The sequence below is a fragment of the Staurois parvus genome, unplaced genomic scaffold (assembly GCF_062004578.1).
Source record: "Staurois parvus isolate SC_StPar_1 unplaced genomic scaffold, SC_StPar_1.0 ptg000162l, whole genome shotgun sequence".
In the NCBI taxonomy this organism is placed as follows: Eukaryota; Metazoa; Chordata; class Amphibia; order Anura; family Ranidae; genus Staurois; species Staurois parvus.
Window position 1 is genome coordinate 3480572 of NW_028317958.1, and position 26198 is coordinate 3506769.

The following is a 26198-nucleotide window of genomic DNA, read 5'->3' on the forward strand; positions in this document are numbered from 1 at the left end:
TGAAACGAGTCATATAAAACAATCACAAAATATAACTACTGTTTGCTCATTTATGGCCAATCAAAAATGTGATGGTAGCAAATCATCTTTTTTTTTTTTTTTTTTACATTTATTCAGTTTCTTCCTGGTTTCTGGCCTAGGCCAAAATGTAATACATTCCATTAGTCTTCATGGAATTTTTTTTTCTTTTATATGGAGGGGGTAAGGGCTTTCTCAGCTAAGCATACCCTCTTGTCTGCATGCCTGAGCCAAGCGCAGATGGATTCCAGAAAGTACATGCTACATTAATCCTCTGGCCTTACTCAAGATGGCTAAAGCTAGAACTGCTAGGGGGTGCTTTTCATTGTAATTTCTCAACAAAATAAGAACCTGGGTGGGTGAGTTTGCTTTGAGTATTAAAAATTAATTGAATGGCGTTTTCAATTTGTGGTGCTCAAATCTAGTTTAACTCTACTTTAACGGATCTTTTCTTTTAGATTGATTTCACCTGTCTGTGAATAATCCTAGGTGCAGCAGTTGACTACTAAGAAGCGTATCCTGCTGTTCTGAAGAATCAGCATATGGAATAATGGTCATTGATTTTAAAAGATTGTCGGAGTATCTCAGATTGGCTCTCCTAGAGTTCCCTTACATTGCATTGTACTGTATAGAGTGTTAATAGTTCTATTATAATATAGAACCTTTAGTATACATACTTGAAGGATCTGCAAACATTTCTATGTAGGCTAACTAGGAGGAAATGGGGAGGATTGCACAGGGCCCCAGTGCTGTCACCTTTCAGGAGGAAATTGCACAGATTCCCCAATCTGATCGGTCTGATCACTTTTTCCCTGGAGCACAACGGATTGTTGGACACTTTCCCAAAGTCAATAACAATAGCATTAACAGATCATTACTAGTTTGTCTTCAGTCAATACTTTTGCCGAACAATCCAACATGAACAAATAAAAAACCCACTAACAAAATATTTGATCATGTTGGGGTTGATTTACTAAAACCGGAGAGCGCAAAACCTGGTGCAGCTCTGCATGGTAGCAAAAGCACGTCCCGCAATTTTGTCTGTGCAGTCGTGCCGCGTTTGCCACATGGAAAAACGCACCACCATTGTGGCCAAAACGTCCTGCATTTCAGGTGCCACTGAAATGAATGGCACCTGAACATGTGATTGTGCGTTTTCACACTTTCACAGTGCGTTTTCAAATCGTGAGCAGAATCGCAGCGATCCCGCCTGCAATTTGAAATGCCCTAGTGTTCATGGAGCCTAAATCAAACCCCATGTGTACCTCTGTGCTGTCAGGCATAACAAAGAATTCGGCTCTTGTCTTTCATGAAGCAGTACAAGTAAAGACATTTCAGTAAGTACCAGGTGTTATGACAGGTCCATCAGTAATTTTGTCATTAAATTGTCCTCGTATGCTACCCTATTTTCCTGACAGAGTAGAGTAAGCCGCAAGCGTTTATGGATTCTGCAGTGCACATACATGCTGGTTTTATTGGGGCTCTCATAATGGCTTTTGGCTGCCCGGTCCTTTCTGGCTCACATAAACAGACTCGCTGGCCACGGATGGGAACCCGAGGATACTCCGCATAAAATATTTATGGACCAGCTGCCAATTTGATGTCAAGTGAAAGCGGAGACTGTTAAAACATGGACTAGACTTTTACAATCTTGTATTAAGTAAAGCCTAATCTCCAGATTATAAGCAAGCACTTGAATCCAGACTTAAGCATCATTTATAAAGGGAAACTATAGTCACTGACAGTTTTTGTTTATATGTGAATGTGATCAGCTAAAAACAAGTATGATCATTGTGTATCAAGGTTTTAGATATTTTATTACTGTGCATAATATATATATATATATATATATATATATATATATATATACATATACACACACACACACACATATATATATATATATATATACACACACACACACATATATATACACACATATACATACACATATATATATACATACACATATATATATATATATACATACATACATACATACACATATATACACATATATACATACACACACATATATATATATACATACACACACACATATATATAAACACATATATATATATATATACACACATATATATATACATATATATATACATATATATACACATATATATACACATATACACACATATATATATATATATACACACATATATATACACATATATATACATATACACATATATACATACACATATATACACACACACAGAGTATCTCCCAGTAGTGATTACACCCCTCACATTTTTGTAAATATTTTATTCTATCTTTTCATGTGACAACACTGAAGAAATGACACTTTGCTACAATGTAAAGTAGCGGGTGCCTAGGCCATCTTTATGTAGAACAACAATTCTTTTTTTCAGATCCTCAGTTTTTTGCCATGAGGTGCCATGTTGAACTTCCAGTGACCAGTATGAGAGAGTGAGAGCGATAACACCAAATTTAACACACCTGCTCCCAATTCACGCCTGAGACCTTGTAACACTAAGGAGTCACATGACACTGGGGAGGGAAAATGGCTAATTGGGCCCAATTTGAACATTTTCACTTAGGAGTGTACTAATTTTTGTTGCCAGTGGTTTAGACATTAATGACTGTGTGTTGAGTTATTGTGTGGGGACAGAAAATTTACACTGTTATACAAGCAGTACACTCACTACGTCACATTGTAGCAAAGTGTCATTTCTTCAGTGTTGTCACATGAAAAGATAGAATAAAATATTTACAAAAATGTGAGGGGTGTACTCACTTCTGACTAATATTTTATTTATATATATATTTATTATGCTTCCTCTCTGGTTATATTGAAAAATAACTGCCAACTCTTCTTCCTCGCTGTAGGTCAAGTCTGACCCAAAGGTTTGTAACTCTTGCTACTGCATAAATGAGAACCGCCAACCGCAAAAAGCAAATTGCTAGCTTGTTAGGGTAACCTTTTTCACATTTCTGCCAAATTTGGCCAATAATGTTGGGGTTTAGAGTTATAAAAGTGAACCTGTAAACCTATTTTAAACTTCAAAGTGGTTCTAAGGGCAAAAGGATTTTTACCTTAAGTCTAGGTTCACATCTATGCGTTTTCTGCTGCATTTTTCAGAAACGCACAGCAGTCCATTTAACATAATTTCCTATGGGACACGTTCACATCTCCACGTTTTCACCCGGTGCGTTTTTTGAAAGGGTCAGGGACGTTTTTTAAAATGCAAAACGTTGCATTTTTGGTTCTATAGACTTCAATGGAAGCAGAAAAGCATGTAGTGCGTTTCTGATGCTTTTTATTCTGCCCAGCAACAAGTTGGAAAGAAAAACGCAAAAAGCATCAAAAACACGGCAAAAACACAAAATGCATAGCTAAAAGCACTGCAGAAACGCATCAAATGCAAACTGCATAGGTGTGAAGCTAGCCTTATGCATTACTGTAAAAAAAATCTTCTGTGTGCAGCTCCCCCCTCAGCACCCCCCCATCCCCCTCGTATACCTACCTGAGCTGCACATGGGTTTTTATTGTAATGCATATGGCTAGGTTTACACCTATATAGTTTGCGTTTAATGCGTTTCTGCAGTGCTTTTTGCTGTGCGTTTTGGCAACGTTTTTGATGCATTTTTGTTTTGTTTTGGTTTTTTTTTAAAACGCAAACCTTGATGTAAGGATGTGCATTAGCTCCTGCTGCTATCACTCACAGCCAATGAGCCAATGAGGAGAGAGTGGGAAGCGAGGCTGAGCAGCGCTCTGTGTGTGAATGGACAATGTCCATTCACAGAAGTGTGGTTTGAGAGCGAGCCTGCCTGGGTGCCCCCATAGTAAGAGGCTTGAGGGAGGAGTTAGGACCATCATCAGGGAACCAAAGAAAGAAGAGATTCGGGGCTGCTCTGTGCCAAACCGTTGCACAGAGCAGGTAAGTATCACGTTTGTTATTTTTTAAATTACAACCTTTAGAATCACTTAGACATATATGCCAAAAAGTTTCTTTTTTTAGCTTTGGATAGTATGTGGAAGAGTCAGAACCGCTATCTGTTTCTCTACTGTGGTCTGTGTCCCTGCTAACAATGGTCACTAGGACCCTCACTATCGGTCCTGGGGACCACTGGCAGGAGTGATTGGAAATCCAACATTCTTGAGTTGCCACAAAAAAAATGGGAGGTGGGAGGAAGTTTTTAAACATGCAACTTATTTTGGTGACAAATATTTGAGAGGGGATATCCCCACTTCGGAGAGATTTGCTCTGTTTTCCTGCAGTATCTCTGGGACAGGATGCAAAGAGATTTCTCCTGACAGGACACAGACAGGGGCCTTAAGACAGAACTAAATTATCTCAGCCCTAGTTTGTGGTATTTATTTGAAATGTATATTTGCTGACAGAGGATATCACCCTTCTCCACAATTACCAAAAACAAAATGTACATTTTGGCTGGAGTTAGGCTTTAAAGCGTAACTATACTCCCTCAATCAACATCATCTCATTTTAATCCTTGTGCTGCTAGCATTAGTAAATAGACAGGAAGGTATGTTATATTTATACTCTTTTTTTACATTTATAACTTTTTTTTATGTAAACATTTCTTTAGTTACTTCCTGGTTTCTGGCCTAGGCCAAAATGATGTCAGACTCCTCATGGGTGGAGGGACTTCCACAGCTAAATACACCCTCTTGCCTGCATGCTACATGAATCATCTGCCCTTACTTAAGAGGGGCTCTCTCAGCTAAGCACACCCTGCTGTCAGCAGATAAATTCCAGGAAGTAACTGCTACATTATTCATCTGCCCTTACTCAAAATGGCCATGGCCAGAAATTCTAGGATAGAGGGGGGATTTCATTGTGATTTCTCAGCAAAATAAAGAATGGAGACATGAATGGATGAGTGAGTTTTCTATGAATATTAAAAATGAATTAAAAAGTGTTTGTGGTGCTCAGATACAGTTAGGACCTGCTTTAAGCATTCCCAACTCTATCTCCTAGAGCAGCGGTTTTCAACCTGTGGGTCGTGACCCCTTTGGGGGTCGAACAACCATTTCACAGGGGTCGCCTAGGAGCATCGGAAAACACATATTTCCGATGGTCTTAGGAACCGAGACACCGCTCCTCTATCCATCTCCAGGCAATGTGTGGATGACATGCCGCCCCTGTCATCTGGCCACACCCCTGGGATCACTCAACAGCTCCGCCTCCTCGCTGGTGATTGCCCGCCGGAACTGTAGCTCAGGAGAGGCACACAGGTGGCCAATCATCGGCGAGGAGGTGGAGCTTGGAGAGGAAGAGCCGAGCGGCAGCACTGACACCAACGATGGGGCACTATTCCTCCCACTGATACCAATGATGGGGCACTATTCCTCCCACTGACACCAACGATGTGGCACTATTCCTCCCACTGATACCAATGATGGGACACTACTCCTCCCACTGATACCAACGATGGGACACTCTTCCTCCCACTGATACCAATGATGGGGCACTATTCCTCCCACTGACACCAACGATGTGGCACTATTCCTCCCACTGACACCAATGATGTGGTACTACTCCTCCCACTGACACCAATGATGTGGTACTACTCCTCCCACTGACACCAATGATGTGGTACTACTCCTCCCACTGCAAAATTACAGTTATGAAGTAGCAACAAAAATAATTTTATGGTTGGGAGTCACCACAACATGAGGAACTGTATTAAAGGGTTGCGGCATTAGGAAGGTTGAGAACCACTGTCCTAGAGTGTAAGCTCTAACGAGCAGGGCCCTTGGTTTTCTCTTGTACCAAATTGTATTGTAACTGTAAGGTCTACCTTCATTTTGTAAAGCGCTGCGCAAACTGTTGGCGCTATATAAATCCTGTATAGTAATAATAATACCCCAAACTAAAAAAAAAGGCTTTACATACACTTTAGCTCAACATTTTGTGGTTAGCCAGTCTTGCTATCCAAGAGCCAATTGACCAACAAGAGCTCAAAGTGAACCTTTAATCCATTTAAAAATCTTGGTGACCAAGTTAGTGGAGACCTCGAGCTGTCAGGTACAATGTAGTCTCATAGCTTGGCGCACGCACATCTGCATGCTCCTAGCTATAAGGAATGGAGATTAACGTTTCCTCTGTACGTGGCACTAAGTAGGGAAACCGTAAATCTACAGACTGTAGACAAAAGGTTAAAAAATAAAGAATAAAGTAGGAGGTTTTACTTGGAGGATCTGAAAAGAGAAGCATTCAGTAATATAGAGCGAAGAGAACATAATCCTGATATCCAATATTCTGCATACGTACTAAAATTCACAGGGCACATTGATGTCATTTATGTCTGTCACTAGAGAAAGTGACAAACAGGAACGTACAATCTTATGGCAGGGAGCTGGAGGCTTTTCTGCTACTTCCATTAGAAAACCTGGGACACTTCATTCATGGGATTTAATGCCAATCTGACTTAGGATAAACTTCAACATCACAGAATGAACATGGCTATACGGTAAAATATAAAGATTGTGTTTAAGTCATTTGGAACTCGGCAACAAACCCTGTTTTCCTAATTTATGTCTTCTCAAATTGCAAAACGTAGTCGGCCATGACAGCTCAGCCTCAATGGGACACCTACACAAACCTCAGAGTCAAGACAAACACATGCAGATACATGTACAGGCTTATTCTTTAAAGGGTGAATTCACTAAAATGTGACAGTTCAGCTGTAGATAGGGCCAGCTTATGGCTTCTTACATAATTGGTCAGAATTTCCAACAATGTTCCCGCCCCCGAGGAGTTTTGGGTGTTCCTTCCCATCTTGGTGTGTTTTCCAGAGGCACAGATTGTTCTTATTTCTGTCCTGAGTAAACCCTAGCCCTACCATTTATTAATTCAATGCAAGAGACAATGCAACAGAGGTGATTGCATCGCTTTAGTAAATGAAAGGGGAGGGGCTAGAATAAGTAAGAGGAGAAGTAGTAGAGGGTCCTTGGGCACACAGAAGACTATTTAAAGCCCATTTCCATGCCAAACTGGAAGTGTTCCCATCCCTGAAGCAATGTGTGCACCCAAAAAGAAACCCTGCCATTTTGCAGGCCGGAAAATAGAAGACTTGCGACCTGACGCATCATGTGACCACAATTTAGGCAATTAAAGTGGAATGACTGGCATGAGTGTGGTGGGTTCTGCCACCCTGACACCTATTCGTGTTCCCATGCTTTAATATGCACATTATGACAACACGATGCCTCGCCATATATTTTTTAATGGCATCTCAATGTGCATACATGCTCATACCAACGTATACAACCAATAATACAAGCTTTGCCATTTTGTGTACTGTAGAAAAAAAATTAGGCAAGTGCATTTTTAGCCCATGGATGCACGTTGTGGCCCTTTAAAATAAAAACAAATAGGCAAGAACACGCACACATATGCGAGTATGCACTCTAAAAAATGCATTTGATGCATTTTACATAAAGCTAGCACAAGTAGATGAATCTGTTTTCATATTTGCTTCCTACAATCCCCTGAGAAACAGACTGGGAGACGAAGGGTGAGCTCTGTAAGCCAAATGAAGGTTTCCAACTGCCTTTAAACAATGCTGACAATCAATGAGGGAAGACTGCACCAATGTGCTGCAGCCCCTTCACTGGCCAATGGCTAATTGGGTTTGGGATTGGACCAGACTGTACAGCTCAACAGTAATATATTATGCAGAGAAGCCCGTGGCTATGCTGTGGTATGGCAAAGGCTATGCTGTCTGGCTAAGGCCAACCATAGATGGATCAAATCTCAAATGGTTCGGCAGGAACCTGCCAAGATTCCATCCATCTAAAGGCAGGCTGGTTGCAGTGAAGTTGATCCATTGTTCAACTTCAGTACAACCAGCTTGTCTGATTTTCATTCAATCACTGGCAGTAGCTATAGCTGTCAGCAGCTAACATTGTGTTCTGCTGGCAGGGAAGGCCAGCAGAACACAATAGCTCTGTGGGAGGGATACCTGTAATTCAGGTACCTCTGCCAGACAGCATAGCCTTAAATAGTCCATAGATTATGCAATTTTTTTTTTCCTTCCACCACAAGTGGAAGGAAAGAAAATTGCTCAATTCCCCCATCAACCCAGTCAGAGTTGATGGGGGAATCTAGCAATTTTCTTTACTTCCACTCGTGGTGGAAGGAAAAAAATATTGCATAATCTATGGACTACTTAAGGCTATGCTGTCTGGCAGAGTTGATGGGGGTATCGAGCAATTTTCTTTCCTTCCACTCGTGGTGGAAGGAAAAAAAAATGTATAATCTATGGACTACTTAAGGCTATGCTGTCTGGCAGAGATGCCTGAATTACAGGGCCGTCTGAATAACATGACATAAATTTTAAGAGGTTGAACAGTTTGTATATATGCATTGCAGTCATGTATGTGGTCATCTGCCTGGAGTTCAACTTTAAGAGAGCAAACTATTACCTCCCTGTAATAACCAAAACCACTCATCGTCTAATTGATACAGAAACAGTAGCAGTTATAAAGATCTGTATACAATACACACACAAATGCACATAAAAAAAAAGGCAATGTGCTGATGTAACTGAACCAAGTGGAGCCGGCATCCAGGGACCGGGTGTCACGTTGCAAATTCGCAGCTGAAGTCCCAGAAATCACCTTTAAAAAGCGCAACAAAAGCTTCAGAAAAATACTCACACTTCCCGTAGCCCCAGCAGCTCCACAAAGGCGGCCGGATCGATCTCCTTTAGCTTGTTGTGGCTCAGGTTTCTGTTAAAATGACAAAAAAAAGAGAGAGAAGGCAATTGAATCAGCACATGGCGGTATTGAAGTCAGCAAAAAGCAGCCCGACAATTATTCTAGATCGTGGGGTGGGGTGGGGGTGGGGGGGGGGGAGAAAACGATCCGCTGTTAGACAAGAGCACTTTAGGAAATAGCAAAAGCTTTTTTTCAGGCTCGGCAAAACAAGCCAATTACAAAGGCATTATGAGGATACATGAAATGCTCTGTATGTTACGTACCCGGGTAATTAAATCAGCAAATTAAACTGCATTAGCCAGTGTTTTGTTTTCATTTATTTTCTTTCATTTGAAGGGCCAAACAAATCAATCTTGCTGCGATTTAGCCGGCGACAGGCTCGTTTGTCTCCTTTTGGAGAACCTGGAACTATTATGGCCATTAATGAGTCATTTGTTCTAAAATTCGGGCAACAGACACCTTTTCGAAGGTAGAAAGAACAGGAAAATATTTGTGACCCAAGTGAACTTGCCTTCACAGCGGATGTTTGGACATGATAAGCATTCATATGTGCAATTTGACCAGTCCGTTTAGAAAGTTGGACTAAAATTTTCATCCAATCAAATGGATTGTTTATGACCAAAACATTTAATGCACTGCTGGTATTATTGTAGAACATCCTCCAACATTCAGGGAAACACGCATGAGATCTAATGAAAGGTGCATAAAGCCAGCCATAGATGGTTGGGATCTCAGTCGTTCAGCAGGAACCGGCCAAGATTCGAACTATGCATGGTCAACCTGAATGCACGATAGTTGATTGATCAATCAACTTGGGTACAACCAGCCTGTCTGATTTTGCATGCGATTGTTAGCAGCTATTATTGCAGTTAGCAGTAATCATGTTGTTCTCCTGGGGTAGATGGCTTCCTACCGGGAGAACACAACGGCTCCGTGGGAAGGATTCCCCCATCAATAACAACTGTGTTGATAGGGAAATAGAGCGATTTTCTTTTCTGCAACCCATGGTTCCAGGAAAGCAAATCGCTCCATCTATGGCCAGTTTAAGTCAATGTAGTCTCCACTGGTCAACTGATATCAGAGTGCACCAACATCCCGACTATACCTAAGAAAAATCACAGAAGACCAAATGGCCTTTTTCGGCACATTTATACAAATATTTTTATCTGATAAATGCATTATTAATTTTATTAAAGATTCGTTCTAAAACACACAGCAGATTTACAATGTCTACATCAAGAAAACTTCCCTATACATTTGAAGGATATAGGGACACCTCCTATATTCTCCTGAAGAAGCAGACTCTTTGTTCATGAAACGTGTTGATAAGTTGCCTCTTTTCATCTATGAATCTTGCATTGATGTTTTGGACTAATGTTCTCTATGCTATATACCGTTTGGAATAACCAATACGCTTTCCATATACAGTCATGGCCGAAATTGTTGGCACCCTTGATATTTCTCCAGGAAATCATGTATTTCTCACGAAACGTATTGCATTAACACATGTTTTGCTATACACATGTTTATTCCCTTTGTGTGTATTGGGACAAAACAAAAAAAGGGAGGAAAGAAAGCAAATTCGACATAATGTCACACAAACCTCCAAAAATGGGCTGGACAAAAGTATTGGCACCCTTTCACAACTGCGGATAAATAAGAATGTTACAAGCATGTGATGCTCCTGTAAACTCACCTGGGGCAAGTAACAGGTGTGGGCAATATAGAAATCACACCTGAAAGCAGATAAAAAGGAGAGACGTTCACTTAACCTTTGCATTGTGTGTCTGTCTGTGCCACACTAAGCATGGACAACAGAAAGAGGAGACGAGAACTGTCTGAGGACCTGAGAACCAAAATTGTGGCAAAATATCAACAATCTCAAGGTTACAAGTCCATCTCCAGAGAACTAGATTTGCCTTTGTCCACAGTGCGCAACATTATCAAGAAGTTTGCAACCCATGGCACTGTAGCTAATCTCCCTGGTCGTGGACGGATGAGGAAAATTGATGAAAGATTGCAACGCAGAATAGTCCGGATGGTGGATAAGCAGCCCCAAACATGTTCCAAAGACATTCAAGCTGTCCTGCAGGCTCAGGGAGCATCAGTGTCAGCGCGAACTATCCGTCGACATTTAAATGAAATGAAACGCTATGGCAGGAGACCCAGGAGGACCCCACTGCTGACACAGAGACATAAAAAAGCAAGACTACAGTTTGCCAAAATGTACTTGAGTAAGCCAAAAGCCTTCTGGGAAAACGTCTTGTGGACAGATGAGACCAAGATAGAGCTTTTCGGTAAAGCACATCATTCTACTGTTTACCGAAAACGGAATGAGGCCTACAAAGAACAAAACACAGTACCTACGGTAAAATATGGTGGAGGTTCAATGATGTTTTGGGGTTGTTTTGCTGCCTCTGGCACTGGGTGCCTTGACTGTGTGCAAGGCATCATGAAATCTGAGGATTACCAAAGGATTTTGGGTCGCACTGTAGGGCCCAGTGTCAGAAAGCTGGGTTTGCGTCCAAGATCCTGGGTCTTCCAGCAGGACAATGACCCCAAACATACGTCAAAAAGCACTCAGAAATGGATGGCAAAGAAGCGCTGGAGAGTTCTGAAGTGGCCAGCAATGAGCCCAGATCTAAATCCCATTGAACACCTGTGGAGAGATCTTAAAATTGCTGTTGGGAAAAGGTGTCCTTCCAATAAGAGAGACCTGGAGCTGTTTGCAAAGGAAGAGTGGTCCAAAATTCCGGGTGAGAGGTGTCAGAAGCTTATTGATGGTTATAGGAAGCGACTGATTTCAGTTATGTTTTCCAAAGGGTGTGCAACCAAATATTAAGTTAAGGGTGCCAATACTTTTGTCCAGCCCATTTTTGGGGTTTTGTGTGACATTATGTCATATTTGCTTTTCTGCCTCTGTTTTATATTTGTTCCAATACATACAAAGGGAATAAACATGTGTATAGCAAAACATGTGTTAATGCAATACCTTTTTTGTGTGAAATACTTGATTTTCAGGAAAAATATCAAGGGTGCCAACAATTTCGGCCATGACTGTATATTGTGATGAGCAAACAGGGAAGATTTCTTGATGCAGAGATACTGTGAATCAGAACAACATTATCAGCCTTTTCATAGGTCCAATGGATCTTTGCTAAAACAATATTGAATTTTAACACATAACAAAAATGTGCACCGTGGTCTCTGTGTGTACCTAAAAAGTCCCATTTGTCTCTGGATTGTATGCTTCACCATATTTGTTGGTATCTTTTTTATATCTAGGTACTCTCATTGATGCCATTTTGCATTTTTATTTGTACTTCTGAATGACTGTACTATGGTTTTTCTTCTGCAAAACCATAAAAAAATTTGCAAAAAAAAAAAGTCGGATTTGATCATCTTTAATTTTTCCTTAAAATCACATGAAAGGTTTGCTATATAGATACAGATCTAGGACCGTCAGTGAACAGGGCTCGCTTGTCAATTTAAAGTGGATCTCCAACCAAAATATTTCTTTTTAGTTTTGGATAGTATATGAAACTGTTTGGAACTCCTGTCTGGTTTTTAGTGCCATCTGTGTTTCTGCTGGGGAGATACACCCTCTCTATTTGTCCTGGTGACCACTGGGACAAAAAGTGTTAACAAATCCAAAAGTTTACAGTTGTCTTCAGAACAGAAGTTGAGGGGAACATCTTAAATTGGGGACACTTGTTACAGTGACCACTTAAAGTGGTTCTAAAGGCAGAAGGTTTATTTTTACCTTAATGCATTCTCTGCATTAAAGGTCAAAAACCTTCTACATGCAGCTTTCCTCCCATAGCCCACCTTATACTTACCTGACCCCGATCTTGGTCCAGCTTTGTGATGGAAAGCAGCCACCTTCTCCTCTCTGGAGATCGAGGCAGCAGAAGGAGCCATTGGCTCCTGCTGCTGTCAATCAAAGTCAGTAAGGAGTGGAGTGGAGGTGGGACCGAGCCACGCTGTGCATGTCAATGGACACACACAGCAGCACTGCTAGGGAGTGAGCCCGCACGACTGCCGCCAGAGCAAGCGGCTTGCTATGGAGGCACTTGGGGGGAGGAGATGCCAAGAGTGCTAGCACAGGGGGTGGGGGGAGGAGTGGGCCTGCTCTTTACAAAACCATTGCACAGAGCAAGTAAGCATGACATATTAAGTATTTTTTTACATGTTTTCTTTAGAATCACTTTAAGCTGGCTATGCATATAAAGATTCAATAGGCTGAATAAGAAGTCCATAGATCCCCCCATCCATGCTAAATAGCAAGGATGGACAGATGTCTTGCTGCCAGCTATTTTATTCTGACAGCCAGGCCCGTGGCTATCAGTATACCTGAACAGAGCCTGATTGCCTGTATTTATGCAGGCCATACATGGGTTGAATTCCAAACAATTTTTCCGAAAATCATTTGCTCGGTAATCCAATGGTGCCATCAATGATTTTGAAAATCAGCCAACCAAGTCATAAAGTTCACCCCATATAACAGGCGAAACTTCTGTTCCTTCCAGGTCACGGTTCATGCACATATTTTCAGAAAAACAATCGTACAATTTGACCATCATCGAGTTGAAAATCGTCCGTTTTTCACGAATTTTCCAACATACCCGATCACCAAAAAGGGGAGGAACCACGAAAATCGGCTGGTGCCATTTACCCAATAACAGAGCAAAAATCGGTCGATTATTCTTAGGTCCAACTTTTGACCAGCATTAGTGTTTGACCAACTTTTTTCTGCACTGCTCCTTCAATTTCCATCTATTACAATGACCTTGGACTCTTTCATACATTTTTGGGTCTAGCGCGCTTTCCTGTATTTCCAAGGTTTAAGAATAAAGTACAAGCAGTCGTCAGCTGACAAGGTTTCTGGGAGGATCAACTAGTATTTTTTTTTTTTTTGCACTTTTCATAGAGATATAACAAAATCCTTTAAATGGTATTATTTAACAGACCAAAAAGGATCAATTAAGAGAAGTGGATTGTTAAGGTGTACATACCCTTTAATGTTAGGCACACAGTGTCACTTCTCCGGAGCACCTGACCTCCACTTCACCTGTGTTACTAGTACAGCACCATCTAATCAGTTTACAAACTGGCAACACAATAGATGTCCTTTTCAATTACTGCCTTGTACGTCTGATGCACTTATTGTATTATAATCCCGTGCACTGAAACTCAGTTTGTAACGATCTGTGCAGAACCACGGTTTTCGGAACACAAATAGCCCCGTTTGGACAAAGTGCACAGTAGAACTTTTCCTTTGTCTTGTGAATCCCTCCAAAGAATAGAAAGACTTACAAGCCTTTCGTCATCAATTGCTCAGCTGTCCTTCTGAATAAAAGGGGGATGGAAGCAGCAATGGCAGGGCATTCAAATCCTGAGCCTCACATGATAACATGTAGGACAAAAATGTAATTTGCTCGGCGGAGATTACATTACTGGTTAACCACATAACGAGGTTTGGGTTGTACGTGTCACTACTGATTTGAATCGTAGTGAGGAAGTCTTAATGGATAAATAAAATATCCTTATGACAGATGAAATCACGTATAATGGAGCTTGACAAATGATGGCGTACGTAACTCCGATGACTCTTAAGGTGGAAGCAAAGATAAGGAGGTCTTCTACCTTCAGATGAGCTTTAGGAACTAAAGTCTAATCAAAAAGCTGGATATAGTTTTAAATCGACAAGCCACTGAAATTAGAGCCAAAGTGGAACAGTGGTCAAAACTAATTTTTGGGGGGGGATTGAGTAAGGGTTAAACATATGTAGCCAACACACTCAAAGACTGGTAAGATGCAATCTATAACATTTTTGTTTTTGGGTTTAGATATGCTTCAAGTTTTCCTGAATTGAAGCTGAATGGTAATTTAAGGTTTTAACAAAGCTGCTTGAAGCTTGCTGTGCACTCTGCCTGTATGAGCAAAGGATAATAAAGGCCAGATAGTCATTAGTCTACTAGGGTAGTTTTGGGCAAATTGTAAGAAGATTCCATTATCTATGGAACACTTGGACAAAATGGGTAAAGCCCCTTTGGGGAAAATAGTAAACAATTTGGAAAGCCTTTGTCATCACTAATACCACCTCAACACCAAAGTAAGCCACTGCCAAGAGGTGTCTACAAGTGAATCCCTTCTCCCTGTATAAAGAAGAATGCTCAGGTGACTGAATCGATGATGTCCAGACTAAAGATGGTTGGACATCTCCAGAGCTCAGTGGAGTGAAGGAGGGGAAGGAGTAGCTCGCCAAGAAGCTGAACCAACTGCCAGTCCAGGCATCTGGATGGATCCTGACTTTAATGTCAGGAACTTTCCACAACCTCCACTGGATGAGTGAAGTCAGCCGACAGTGGGCTTTAGATGGTTGAATCCTGCACATCAGTTTATGGCCAGCTAAAGTCATGTCTCATGAGCTGGCCATAGATGAATAGGATTTCGAAGGAAAATTCTTAGGATAATTCATATGAAAGTTCTCGGAACATTCGAATGCCGTTCAAAAGATTTTGTTCCCTTTTAACATTTGATTTTGGAATGAATGGACTTTACTGAATGAAACCCATATACACTGTTGGAGGTTCATTTGTTCGAGAAAAATTTTCAATCCTGACCATCTAATGATTAGAAAATAAACAACGATTTGACCCCACTAGTGATTAACAAAAATGAAAGAACATTATTTTCCTAATAATTTTCATTCGAAATTCTACCAATCTTTGGCCAGCTTTAAGCCCCTTTCACGCGGGCACCCTCCATTCCATCTCAGCAGGAGATTTATAGAATGACTCCCCAAGTAGGAGAAGAATAGAAATATGTGACACCCATTTTGTGATGGTGGACAAACACACTCATGAATTCCCTATGGGCGGTCAGGTGTCAATGTCTGTGCTTCATCCTAGATCCACCCACATCCTTTCAGGATCTGAACGCAAACAATGCATTTGGTCCAATGAACCTGAATGGACCCGTATGAAACCAGATGTAAAAGGACGCATATCCATGTACATCCACCCGCCCATGGGGATACATTCCAGTCCATTTATGATCCATAAAAATCACGAGGCAAAAATGGAAGGAAGGAACGCCTATGCGAAAGGGGCCTTAGAGATCATTCTGGCATAAATTACAAATTTTTCCTTTGCTTTCCTTTTTTTCCCCCCATTTGTTTCAGCTACAATCTTTGGCCACATTGAGCCATTTTTATGGTTGCCCTTAGATACTACTCTGCTCCGCTGTGTGAGGTTCCCGAACAGCAGAAACAGATAACACCTCTTGTCCGGACTATGCAACACCGAGCCAAAAACCACACAGAATTATTAGAAGAAAACAGATTGTATCTAGTAATAACTGCAGGGAAAAAACCACATAAAATTCCCAGAAACAGAAGTTAACATTTAAAACCATATTTGTGAATGATTCCATACTAACACAATTTATTTTTAAACTGCCTACAGTCCTCAGTAAATCCACATAATCCTAAGTAGCTCCTCTTTTGGAGTAGCACTTAGTATTCCTTCAATGAGAAATGTTGAAAATGCCCTCTAACAACTCTATAAGCCACTGCAAATCTCCAGTTCTGCTTATTACTAAATATTATACTTATTTTTGTATAAATCATTTTTTATGCAATAATGATGCCAAGCCAGGGATCCGGTCTTGTAGTTTACTTGGTATCCAAGAGGATTGCCTGGATCACTACCAAGAATAAAAAACGTCAACAATTACCAAGGGAATTTTTTGTTGTTGAAGCTTAACTCCAGGCAGATATAAAAGACACAAATGAATGCATCTCTCGATTCATTAATACATCGTTACATGCACATTTTTAAATAAAAAGCATTGTAAGCACTTAAATCTGACCTAGTATCAGCCTACTGCAGTCCCTGTGCAGCAGAGCTTAGACTTGGAAAGGGAGAAGCAACAGGTAGCTAATCAGTTGCACTGCAGCGCTCATGTGCTAAGGCCCCTTTCACGCGGGGCAGACCCGTCACTGGATCCACTTTTTCAGCGGGGGATTTGTCTGCTGATCCCTGCTGAGCAAGCGGATGATGGGTCTGTGTCCACTCCACTTATGCAGAGTGAACACGGACACAGTCTGCTGTCCTCCATGGGTGGTCGGACGGAAACGGACCACCTGTCTGTTTCCATCCAATCCGATCTGACGGGCAGAAGGGAAATGGATCCCATCCATCTCTTTTTGGCAGATCGGATGTCAAGGGGTTAAACAGACACATGTCCGTTTACTCCCACCGCTCCATAGGAGGAGAATAGAGGTTCCGATAGTGTCTGTCTGAAAAAACAGGCAGGCAGACACGATGAACATCCATGTGAAAAGGGCCAAACAAGGAACATGCTCACGGGGGCACAATGATTGGAGGAAAGAGCAGAGTGACAGAAATTAGCTCTTCAATACTCTGCTTCTTCTTTCACTGTCCACCGGAGGGAGGGATAAGACCTTAAAGTGTTAATTAACCGCAGTACAGAAAAGTCAGGTCTCCTGATCTGCCAGATGAGTCTTTGCTGTGTGGCAGAGCTGTGTAAATCTAAGAACCGAATGGACAGAAATAATTATCCGTTAGCAGGTAAAAAAAACTCCCTTCTATGTATTTCATCTGTGTATTTAGCTTTGTCTGCAAGTCCACTTTTTTTGCCATTACCAATGTAAATCACATCTTTTCAATGACTGCTATTCCCCTTAAAGTGTTACTAAACCCAGGACCCTGCATTCACTATATCTGGTCTCCCTGGACCCTGCATTCACTATATCCGGTCTCCCCGAACCCTGCATCCACTATATCTGGTCTCCCAGGACCCTATATTCACTATATCCGGTCTCCCCGGACCCTGCATCCACTATATCTGGTCTCCCCGGACCCTGCATTCACTATATCTGGTCTCCCCGGACCCTGCATTCACTATATCTGGTCTCCCCGGACCCTGCATTCACTATATCTGGTCTCCCCGGACCCTGCATTCACTATATCTGGTCTCCCCGGACCCTGCATCCACTATATCCGGTCTCCCCGGACCCTGCATCCACTATATCCGGTCTCCCCGGACCCAGCATCCCCTATATCCGGTCTCCCCGGACCCTGCATTCACTATATCCGGTCTCCCCGGACCCTGCATTCACTATATCTGGTCTCCTAGGACCCTGCATTCACTATATCCGGTCTCCCCGGACCCTGCATCCACTATATCTGGTCTCCCCGGACCCTGAATCCACTATATCTGGTCTCCCCGGACCCTGCACCCACTATATCTGGTCTCCCCGGACCCTGCATCCTTTATATCTGGTCTCCCAGGACCCGGCAATCACTATATCTGGTCTCCCATAGTAAACACAACATGGGAATATAATTATTTTAGTAAATATAAGCTGCTAAATACCTTTTCTCATCAGCAGTTAGAGCAGTCTTATGACTTCAGCAGAGCACTGGCTAAAGCTTGTAGGAGTTTTTTTTCTGCTCTAGGAGGATGTGAAACCCCTCACTCTCTGTCTGGACAGTGCTGATTGGCCCTGTGCTGATAGCATGTACTCTCCCAAGAAAAAGAAAAAAACCTCTCTAGCAATACACACTAAACTGAGCATGTGCATGTGGCTACGGGTTCAGTCCGTCTTATCAAGTGGACATTTGAACAAGAGGAGGGCAGAGAAAACAGGACCAAACAGCTTTTTTGCACAATGCAGAGGATTAACCCCTTAGGTTCCACAGTGAGTATAACAAGCATGCTTTACTGCATATACAGACTGATTGTACTGTTGTGGGTTTAGTAACACTTTAAGGCATAATACATTTTTATATTTAGATGGAAATTTTTAATTTTCCACAAACCTCAATCCCATAAAAGGAATTATTCTGAGATATACAGAAATAACTACATAAATTAGTTCAATGTGCACATTAATTAATAAGCGCTTTTTCAAGCCAAGTCTGATGTTTCTAACACTCACGAGTGAACAAAACCCGACTGATCTGAATACAAAACAAACAACATATTTGGGGTTGCAAGTGATAAATATAACTGACAGTTCCCAAGATCAATCCAAACAGCTTTAAAGCTGAACTCCGGGTACAAATACTTTCATTTAGATATATTTCTCAATAGCCATGAAAGAATAAAAATGTACTTTGTGTGCACAAAATATGCCTTTGCAAACCCAGATATGACCTTATAAAATGAAGCAGTGACATCATCATGGTGCTGAACATAGCCTGTGCTATGAGTTGTGGGAGGGACCCAGCAGTCTCCACCCACTACAAGCTGCCTGCAGAAAACTACAGGAAGGGGCGGAGACAAGACCAGTCACCCTACACAAGGAGAGAGCTGTAGTGATCAGTCTTTATTACAGGAAGCTCCTGTACAGGTCCAAAATTTCAAACTGGTGTACTGCACAGTCTGGAAGAAATACACAAAACGCATCAAGATTCATGTAAGTATATACAGGATTCTTGCATTTAAACAATATTTACTTACTCCAGAGTTCCGCTTTCAAATATTCAAAGAAGTCTCAAGATGTACAAAAAATAAAGATACACAGATCAATGGAAATAATCAGCTCATTGAAAAAATAAAATCCATTTATAGCTAATTATACATGTACCTGTGGGCAGCCATAGTTGCTCAACCCCCCTACATGCTGTGCGGTGCTACAAAGGGACTGCCTATTGCTGCAAAAAGACTGTACTTTAAAGGAGAAGTTTGGGTTTATGAAAAAAAATATACATATTCTGCAGTATACACGTCGGTTCCAAGACAGAACTGAGCGATCACATGACTGCTGATTGCTCAGCTCTTGGTCTGCTCGGAGCAGAGAGCGGTGACTGTCAGTCGCCACTCTCTGCTGTGATCCCCTAGCACTCACTGGAGCACTAGTTTGGGGAGGGGGCAGGTGCAGCTGGCCCTGGCTCTCAGCTGTGCACTGAGAGATGGAGCCAGCTGTCAGGCAGCCAAATGGATCCTGACAATATTGTCAGGATCCTTCCAGAGCCTGCAGCAGCTCTGTCCCATCAGCTGATAGAAGGCAATAGCCCGCTATCAGCAGACTCTATATGGTCAAAAAATCATAAGCCATACTTTTAAGTGTGCATGAACCCTAATATTGAACATATCCTTTTTGCTTTTTTTTGGCCTATTATACTACTGAAATAAGTCAGTTATATCTGTTTATAAAAACAAAAATAAAATATATATAGTGCATATATATACCCCAGCGCCCAAATACAAAAACTCAGTGATTATGCAGCTGTGCAACAGTGAAAAACACCAATCAAATAACATCAAAATAACAGCGCAAAATCTAGATCTCCAAATACATATATTATAAGTGCATAAATCAAGTGAGAAAAAGTCCTTATTTTCATTGATTTTCAGTGTTTAACTTATTCAGCATATACTGCCACCTTCCACCACATGCAAAATAATATCAACCGCACTCACCAGATGCAGGTGAGTAATGAGCCTCATAGGATATAAGGGATCCTAAGCTCGCTAGATAAAATCAAATCTTCTTATTCACCATTAATGGGGATAAAACGCCTCCACTTTATTCCTCCATGAATTCCTCAATATAGCAGAGAAAAAAGAAACTACATAGTGTAATACTGCCAAATACTCATAAATAAAAGGAAAAACTCAGGCCACTCACATGGTCAAATATAATAAAAAAAGCCTTGTTTAATCGCCTGTATGGCTTAAAAGTATCCAGGCTCCACAATCAGAAAGATATATAGGGATCTCACGCTTCAGTTGAATAGCAGAGGATGATCAGCCTTCCCCCTCTGAAGATGGCCGCTTGGAACGCACTCGGCTTGCGTCCAAACACCGGAAGTGACGTAGACCCAAATGACGGCGGACCGGAAGTACGTCAACATGTTTCGCCCCTCCCACAGGGCGTTCTCAAGACCATAAACCCTAACATTGAACATATCCTTTTTGCTTTTTTTGGCCTATTATACTACTGAAATAAGTCAGTTATATCTGTTTAATAAGTCCTTTTAATTAATAAATCCTGTTGAACCTGCCAGAATTGCAGTGTTATAATTTTATGTTTTCATTTTCTGTGCTCTGCGCCAGCTCTTATCCGTTAGCATTGTTCCCAGTTCCATATTTGAACTACACAACACCTCCCACCTATGTTATGGAAGAGGGAGGAGGTGTCCTGCTCTAGGGTGGCAATGCCTTCCTCATAGATCAAGTGTAGAGAGTGAGTGGTGTTACCCTATCACAGGCAGCGTGTTACTGACAGGGTCATCTGGTGATAATAAAGTGGGGAGCCTCCACATCGAAGGACTGATAACCTGCAATATATCACATTTTTGTTCTTGAATTCAGATTTACTCCTACAGTGGGGATCGAAAGTTTGGGCACCCCAGCTAAAAATTTGTATTAATGTGCATAAAGAAGCCAAGGAAAGATGGAAAAATCTCCAAAAGGCATCAAATTACAGATTAGACATTCTTATAATATGTCAACAAAAGTTAGATTTTATTTCCATCATTTACACTTTCAAAATAGCAGAAAACAAAAAAATGGCGTCTGCAAAAGTTTGGGCACCCTGCAGAATTTATAGCATGCACTGCCCCCTTTGCAAAGCTGAGACCTGCCAGTGTCATGGATTGTTCTCAATCATCGTCTGGGAAGACCAGGTGATGTCAATCTCAAAGGTTTTAAATGCCCAGACTCATCTGACCTTCCCCAACAATCAGCACCATGGGTTCTTCTAAGCAGTTGTCTAGAAAACTGAAACTGAAAATAGTTGATGCTCACAAAGCTGGAGAAGGCTATAAGAAGATAGCAAAGCGTTTTCAGATGTCAATATCCTCTGTTCGGAATGTAATTAAGAAATGGCAGTCATCAGGAACAGTGGAAGTTAAAGCAAGATCTGGAAGACCAAGAAAAATATCAGACAGAACAGCTCGCAGGATTGTGAGAAAAACAATTTAAAACCCATGTTTGACTGCACGATCCCTCCAGAAAGATCTGGCAGACACTGGAGTTGTGGTACACTATTCCACTATAAAGAGATACTTGTACAAATATGGTCTTCATGGAAGAGTCATCAGAAGAAAACCTCTTCTACGTCCTCACCACAAAAATCATCGTTTGAACTTTGCAAATGAACATATAGACAAGCCTGATGCATTTTGGAAACAAGTTCTGTGGACCGATGAGGTTAAAATGGAACTTTTTGGCCGGAATGAGCAAAGGTACGTTTGGAGAAGAAGGGGCACAGAATTTAATGAAAAGAACCTCTGTCCAACTGTTAAGCATGGGGTTGGATCAATCATGCTTTGGGGTTGTGTTGCAGCCAGTGGCACAGGGAACATCTCACGAGTAGAAGGAAAAATGGATTCAATAAAATTTCAGCAAATTTTGGATGGTAACTTGATGCCATCTGTGAAAAAGCTGAAGTTAAAGAGAGGATGGCTTCTACAAATGGATAATGATCCTAAACACACCTCGAAATCCACGGGGGATTACATCAAGAGGCATAAACTGAAGGTTTTGCCATGGCCTTCACAATCTCCTGACCTCAACATAATTGAAAATCTATGGATAGACCTTAAAAGAGCAGTGCGTGACAGACAGCCCAGAAATCTCAAAGAACTGGAAGACTTTTGTAAGGAAGAATGGGCAAAGATACCTCAAACAAGAATTGAAAGACTCTTGGCTGGCTACAAAAAGCGTTTACAAGCTGTGATACTTGCCAAAGGGGGCAGTACAAGATATTAACTCTGCAGGGTGCCCAAACTTTTGCAGACACCATTTTTTTGTTTTCTGTTATTTTGAAAGTGTAAATGATGGAAATAAAATCTAACTTTTGTTGACATATTATAAGAATGTCTAATCTGTAATTTGATGCCTTTTGGAGATTTTTCCATCTTTCCTTGGCTTCTTTATGCACATTAATACAAATTTTTAGCTGGGGTGCCCAAACTTTCGATCCCCACTGTATGTGTCTTGCTGATGTTGGGAAGGTCCATCACCAGCCACAGCTTACGGTGAGAAATACGCTCATCCATCAGATATCCAATTCTCTCCTCTTATTCTAAAAACATCTTCCAATCATCTCCATCTACCATAATTCAAACTGTATCTGTTGGAGGTTTTACGTACGTAGAAGAGAAAATGTTGCTTTCTGATACACGTAAAAGCATTACATGTATGTATACATGATTTCCTGAAAGAACGTACGTTCCAAAGAGTCTTCTTGAATCTTGCGCAGTATCTGTTGCTATTATAGACGCCAGCTCCATCTAAAAAGTATCTGTCTGGGCATCAGTGCCGCCAGAGGACTTAAAATTTAAGCAAACAATTTAACATTTCCATCTAGTCTTAAATAACATCAGTTCCAAACAAGTGGTGATTTATCAGCAATGATTTGGGATTGCTGGTCAGTAGTCTGCTGCTAGCCGGTTTAGTACAGGTTGGATTCTTGGTTTGCTCATAGTCATTTATAATAAAGAACACATTGGAATGCTGAATACACGTAACAGACTGTAAGAATGGACGTTTACTCGGAAAGGAAGCTTCGGTTATTACCACATGACTGCTGTAGGAAATGATTGGGTTCTCGTGATGTAACACAAGCTGGGGTTCAAAAAAGAACTTCATAGACCTAAATTTTCTAAGTGGTGACCCTGGCCTAGCTACTTCCTAGATACACTCCATTAAAAGAAACTCGACCAAACAATAGCAAGCACCAAGATGACCTGCAACCTCAATGCTCCCTTTACAAAGCTAAAATTGAATTTGCTGTGTAATAAAAACTGAAAAAAAGATCAATGGAAGGAAACAATCTTGTTATAACAGGAACCTCTATTAAAAATCCATTCCAATCTTCCCTTTGTGATAACCACTGATGTCCATGGCTTGACAGGACGGGGAACCTTCCCAACAACTCTACAGAACAAATAGAAAGCGAACCAGCATCAAATGATATCAATAAAATGTACTAAATTCTAACATCTACTACCAAAAAAAGTGATTCACAAGTGTGAGGAATTACATTTGAGAAAGGGTGTGTGCCCTTGAAAGCGTGAGGTGGGACACACACTTCAAGTAGTGGACTATATGTTGCCCAATGGAATCTATAATCAAAGATATCCTGTATTCAGTGGGTAGAGCAGGATTCACTTTGGATGGATTTCATGCAATTTGCTGATTTGTGATTTACATTTGTGAGTACATTTAAGATTCATTGAAGATATTACAAAAATTCTCAAAAAAATTGAGTTCAAAGACAAAAGTAAAGCTACCCATTACGCAACAGTCTAATGTAGGTGTCTACAAATGTTCCAAACAAAGGACCAGTTTACTATCCTTTAAACTTTAGGTGGGCTTGGCCTTGGCCAGTGGGGGTGGAATATGCCCGAGCACCTCCGGCAGTAACCTATACTGCAGGCTTGGTGATCAGTGGGAGTAAAAAAAATTGCATAGCGCCTCAAGTCAGTAGTCACTGGTATTAGTGGGAGGAATAGTGCACTATCACTGGTGTCAGTGGAGGGAATAGTGTCCACGGAAGTAAAAGTGCCCCATTGTCTGTGTCAGTGGGGGGGGGGAATAGCGCCCTGTTCTTGGTGTCAGTGGGACAAATAGTGCCCCATCATTGCTGTCAGTTAGAGGAAATTTGCCCCACTGTTGGTGGTGCCTCATCATTATTGCCAGGGAGAGGAATAGTGCCCAGAGGGCTAAATCAAGGCAAACAAAGGGCCACATCTGGCCCATAGGTCACAGTTTGGAGACCACTGGAAGAGATGATTTCAGCTTCAATGCTTCTTGGTCTCAGAAGGAATCTTTCCTATAAATGTTGATGTAATAAGCATACTAGAGTGAGAAATTAGGTATAGGAGAGTGGGGTTTAGAAAAGAGATGTAATTTAATAGTAAGTGCTAATTTGGGTTCAAAATATTAAGGATTTTTATGAACACATACAATCTCAAACATTATAGCATACAAGTGCATCCCTATTATACCCGAACACACCATATGGCCAAACATTTAAGGACACCTTCTCATCACACCTTCACTATATAGTCAACAATATGTGGACCACTCCAAATGATTGAATTCACATGATTACAGTTAGGATGCCGTTAATGCTACAACAATATCTAAGAACAACCTTCTTCATTAGGATTCAGTGGAACTTCAGGGTTCCTGCTAGGGGATCCTTGAACTTTGGTGAACTGATCTGCCTATACTGACCAAGTATGCATTTGAGCACTATGTCAGCCACTAATGTCAGGACACAACAATTTTTTTATTGTCTGCATTTCTTCTTTTCTGTTATCCATATAGTTTCATGATTATTGCTAAAAATATTGTACAGAGCAGGATAGTATAAAAAACAAACTGCACTGTGTGTCAAATGTTCTAGGTATGCCAAATAATTTAATTTTATATTGAAACCATTTTACAAATAAGTGATCACGTTATTGTACTCCAAAGACATGCTGGTAGGTTAATTGGCTCCCATCTAAATTGGCCCTAGTAGGTGTATGTATGAATGCGAGTTAGGGACCTTAGATTGCACACCCCCTGAGGGTTAGGGACTGATGTGAATGTACAATATATATATGTAAAGCGCTGCATAAATTGATGGCCCTAGTAGGTGTATGTATGAATGCGAGTTAGGGACCTTAGATTGTACACCCCCTGAGGGTTAGGGACTGATGTGAATGTACAATATATATATGTAAAGCACTGCATAAATTGACGGCGCTATAAAAGTATCTGAAATAAATAAATAATACTGCAAACTATTGGTAAAATAATTTTTAGCAGAAGCTCCAATGACCAGAAAATGATTTCTAGAGTTCCTGTGGGGTAAAAAATATGAGAAAGGCTGTTTTTAGACTATTGTGCGCTTCCAACCTTCTTGCAACATTTTGGGAAAGGCTCTTTTCTGTTCCAGCATGACTGTATATCTGTGTACAAAAACCAGCTCCATAAAAACATGGTTTGATGAGTTTTGATGTGGAGGACCTCAAGTGGCCTGCACAGAACCCTGATCTCCTCCCTACTGAACACCTTTGGGATGAAATAGAGCCCCAATTGTAGGTGAGGTCTTCTCAGTACCTGACTTTAAAATGCTCTTTGAGCTGAATGAGCACAAGTTCCCAAAGTTTTTGGAAAGCCTTCCTAGAAGAGTGTAGGCTGTTATAGCTGCAAAGGAGTGGTGGTCAGCTCCGTAATATTGTCCATGATTTTGGAACGAAATGTCCAACAAGCTCGTATAAGACTGATGATCAGGTGCCCAAACATTTGGCTTTAAACTGTATGTATGAATCTGTCACTCCATAAATTATGACTGCACCCTCTGTTCCAAGGTCTACGGGAGTGTAGCACTGCAAGCAGCAAAGAAAAAAAAACAAAACACATTTTCAAACTGTTCACAAGCATGTGATCAAGTTACAATACATGCAGATGA

The 26198-nt window shown here is 41.1% G+C and overlaps 1 protein-coding gene across 1 annotated transcript in view; it reads right to left on the reverse strand.

Annotated features, from left to right (window-relative positions):
- LRIG1 (leucine rich repeats and immunoglobulin like domains 1) overlaps positions 1–26198 on the reverse strand; it is a 144692-nt gene that overhangs the window by 74713 nt on the left and 43781 nt on the right. The window contains exon 2 of the mRNA XM_089676014.1: positions 8687–8758. Coding sequence (XP_089532140.1) covers positions 8687–8758 — 72 coding nt within the window. The remainder of the gene's footprint in view (positions 1–8686; positions 8759–26198) is intronic.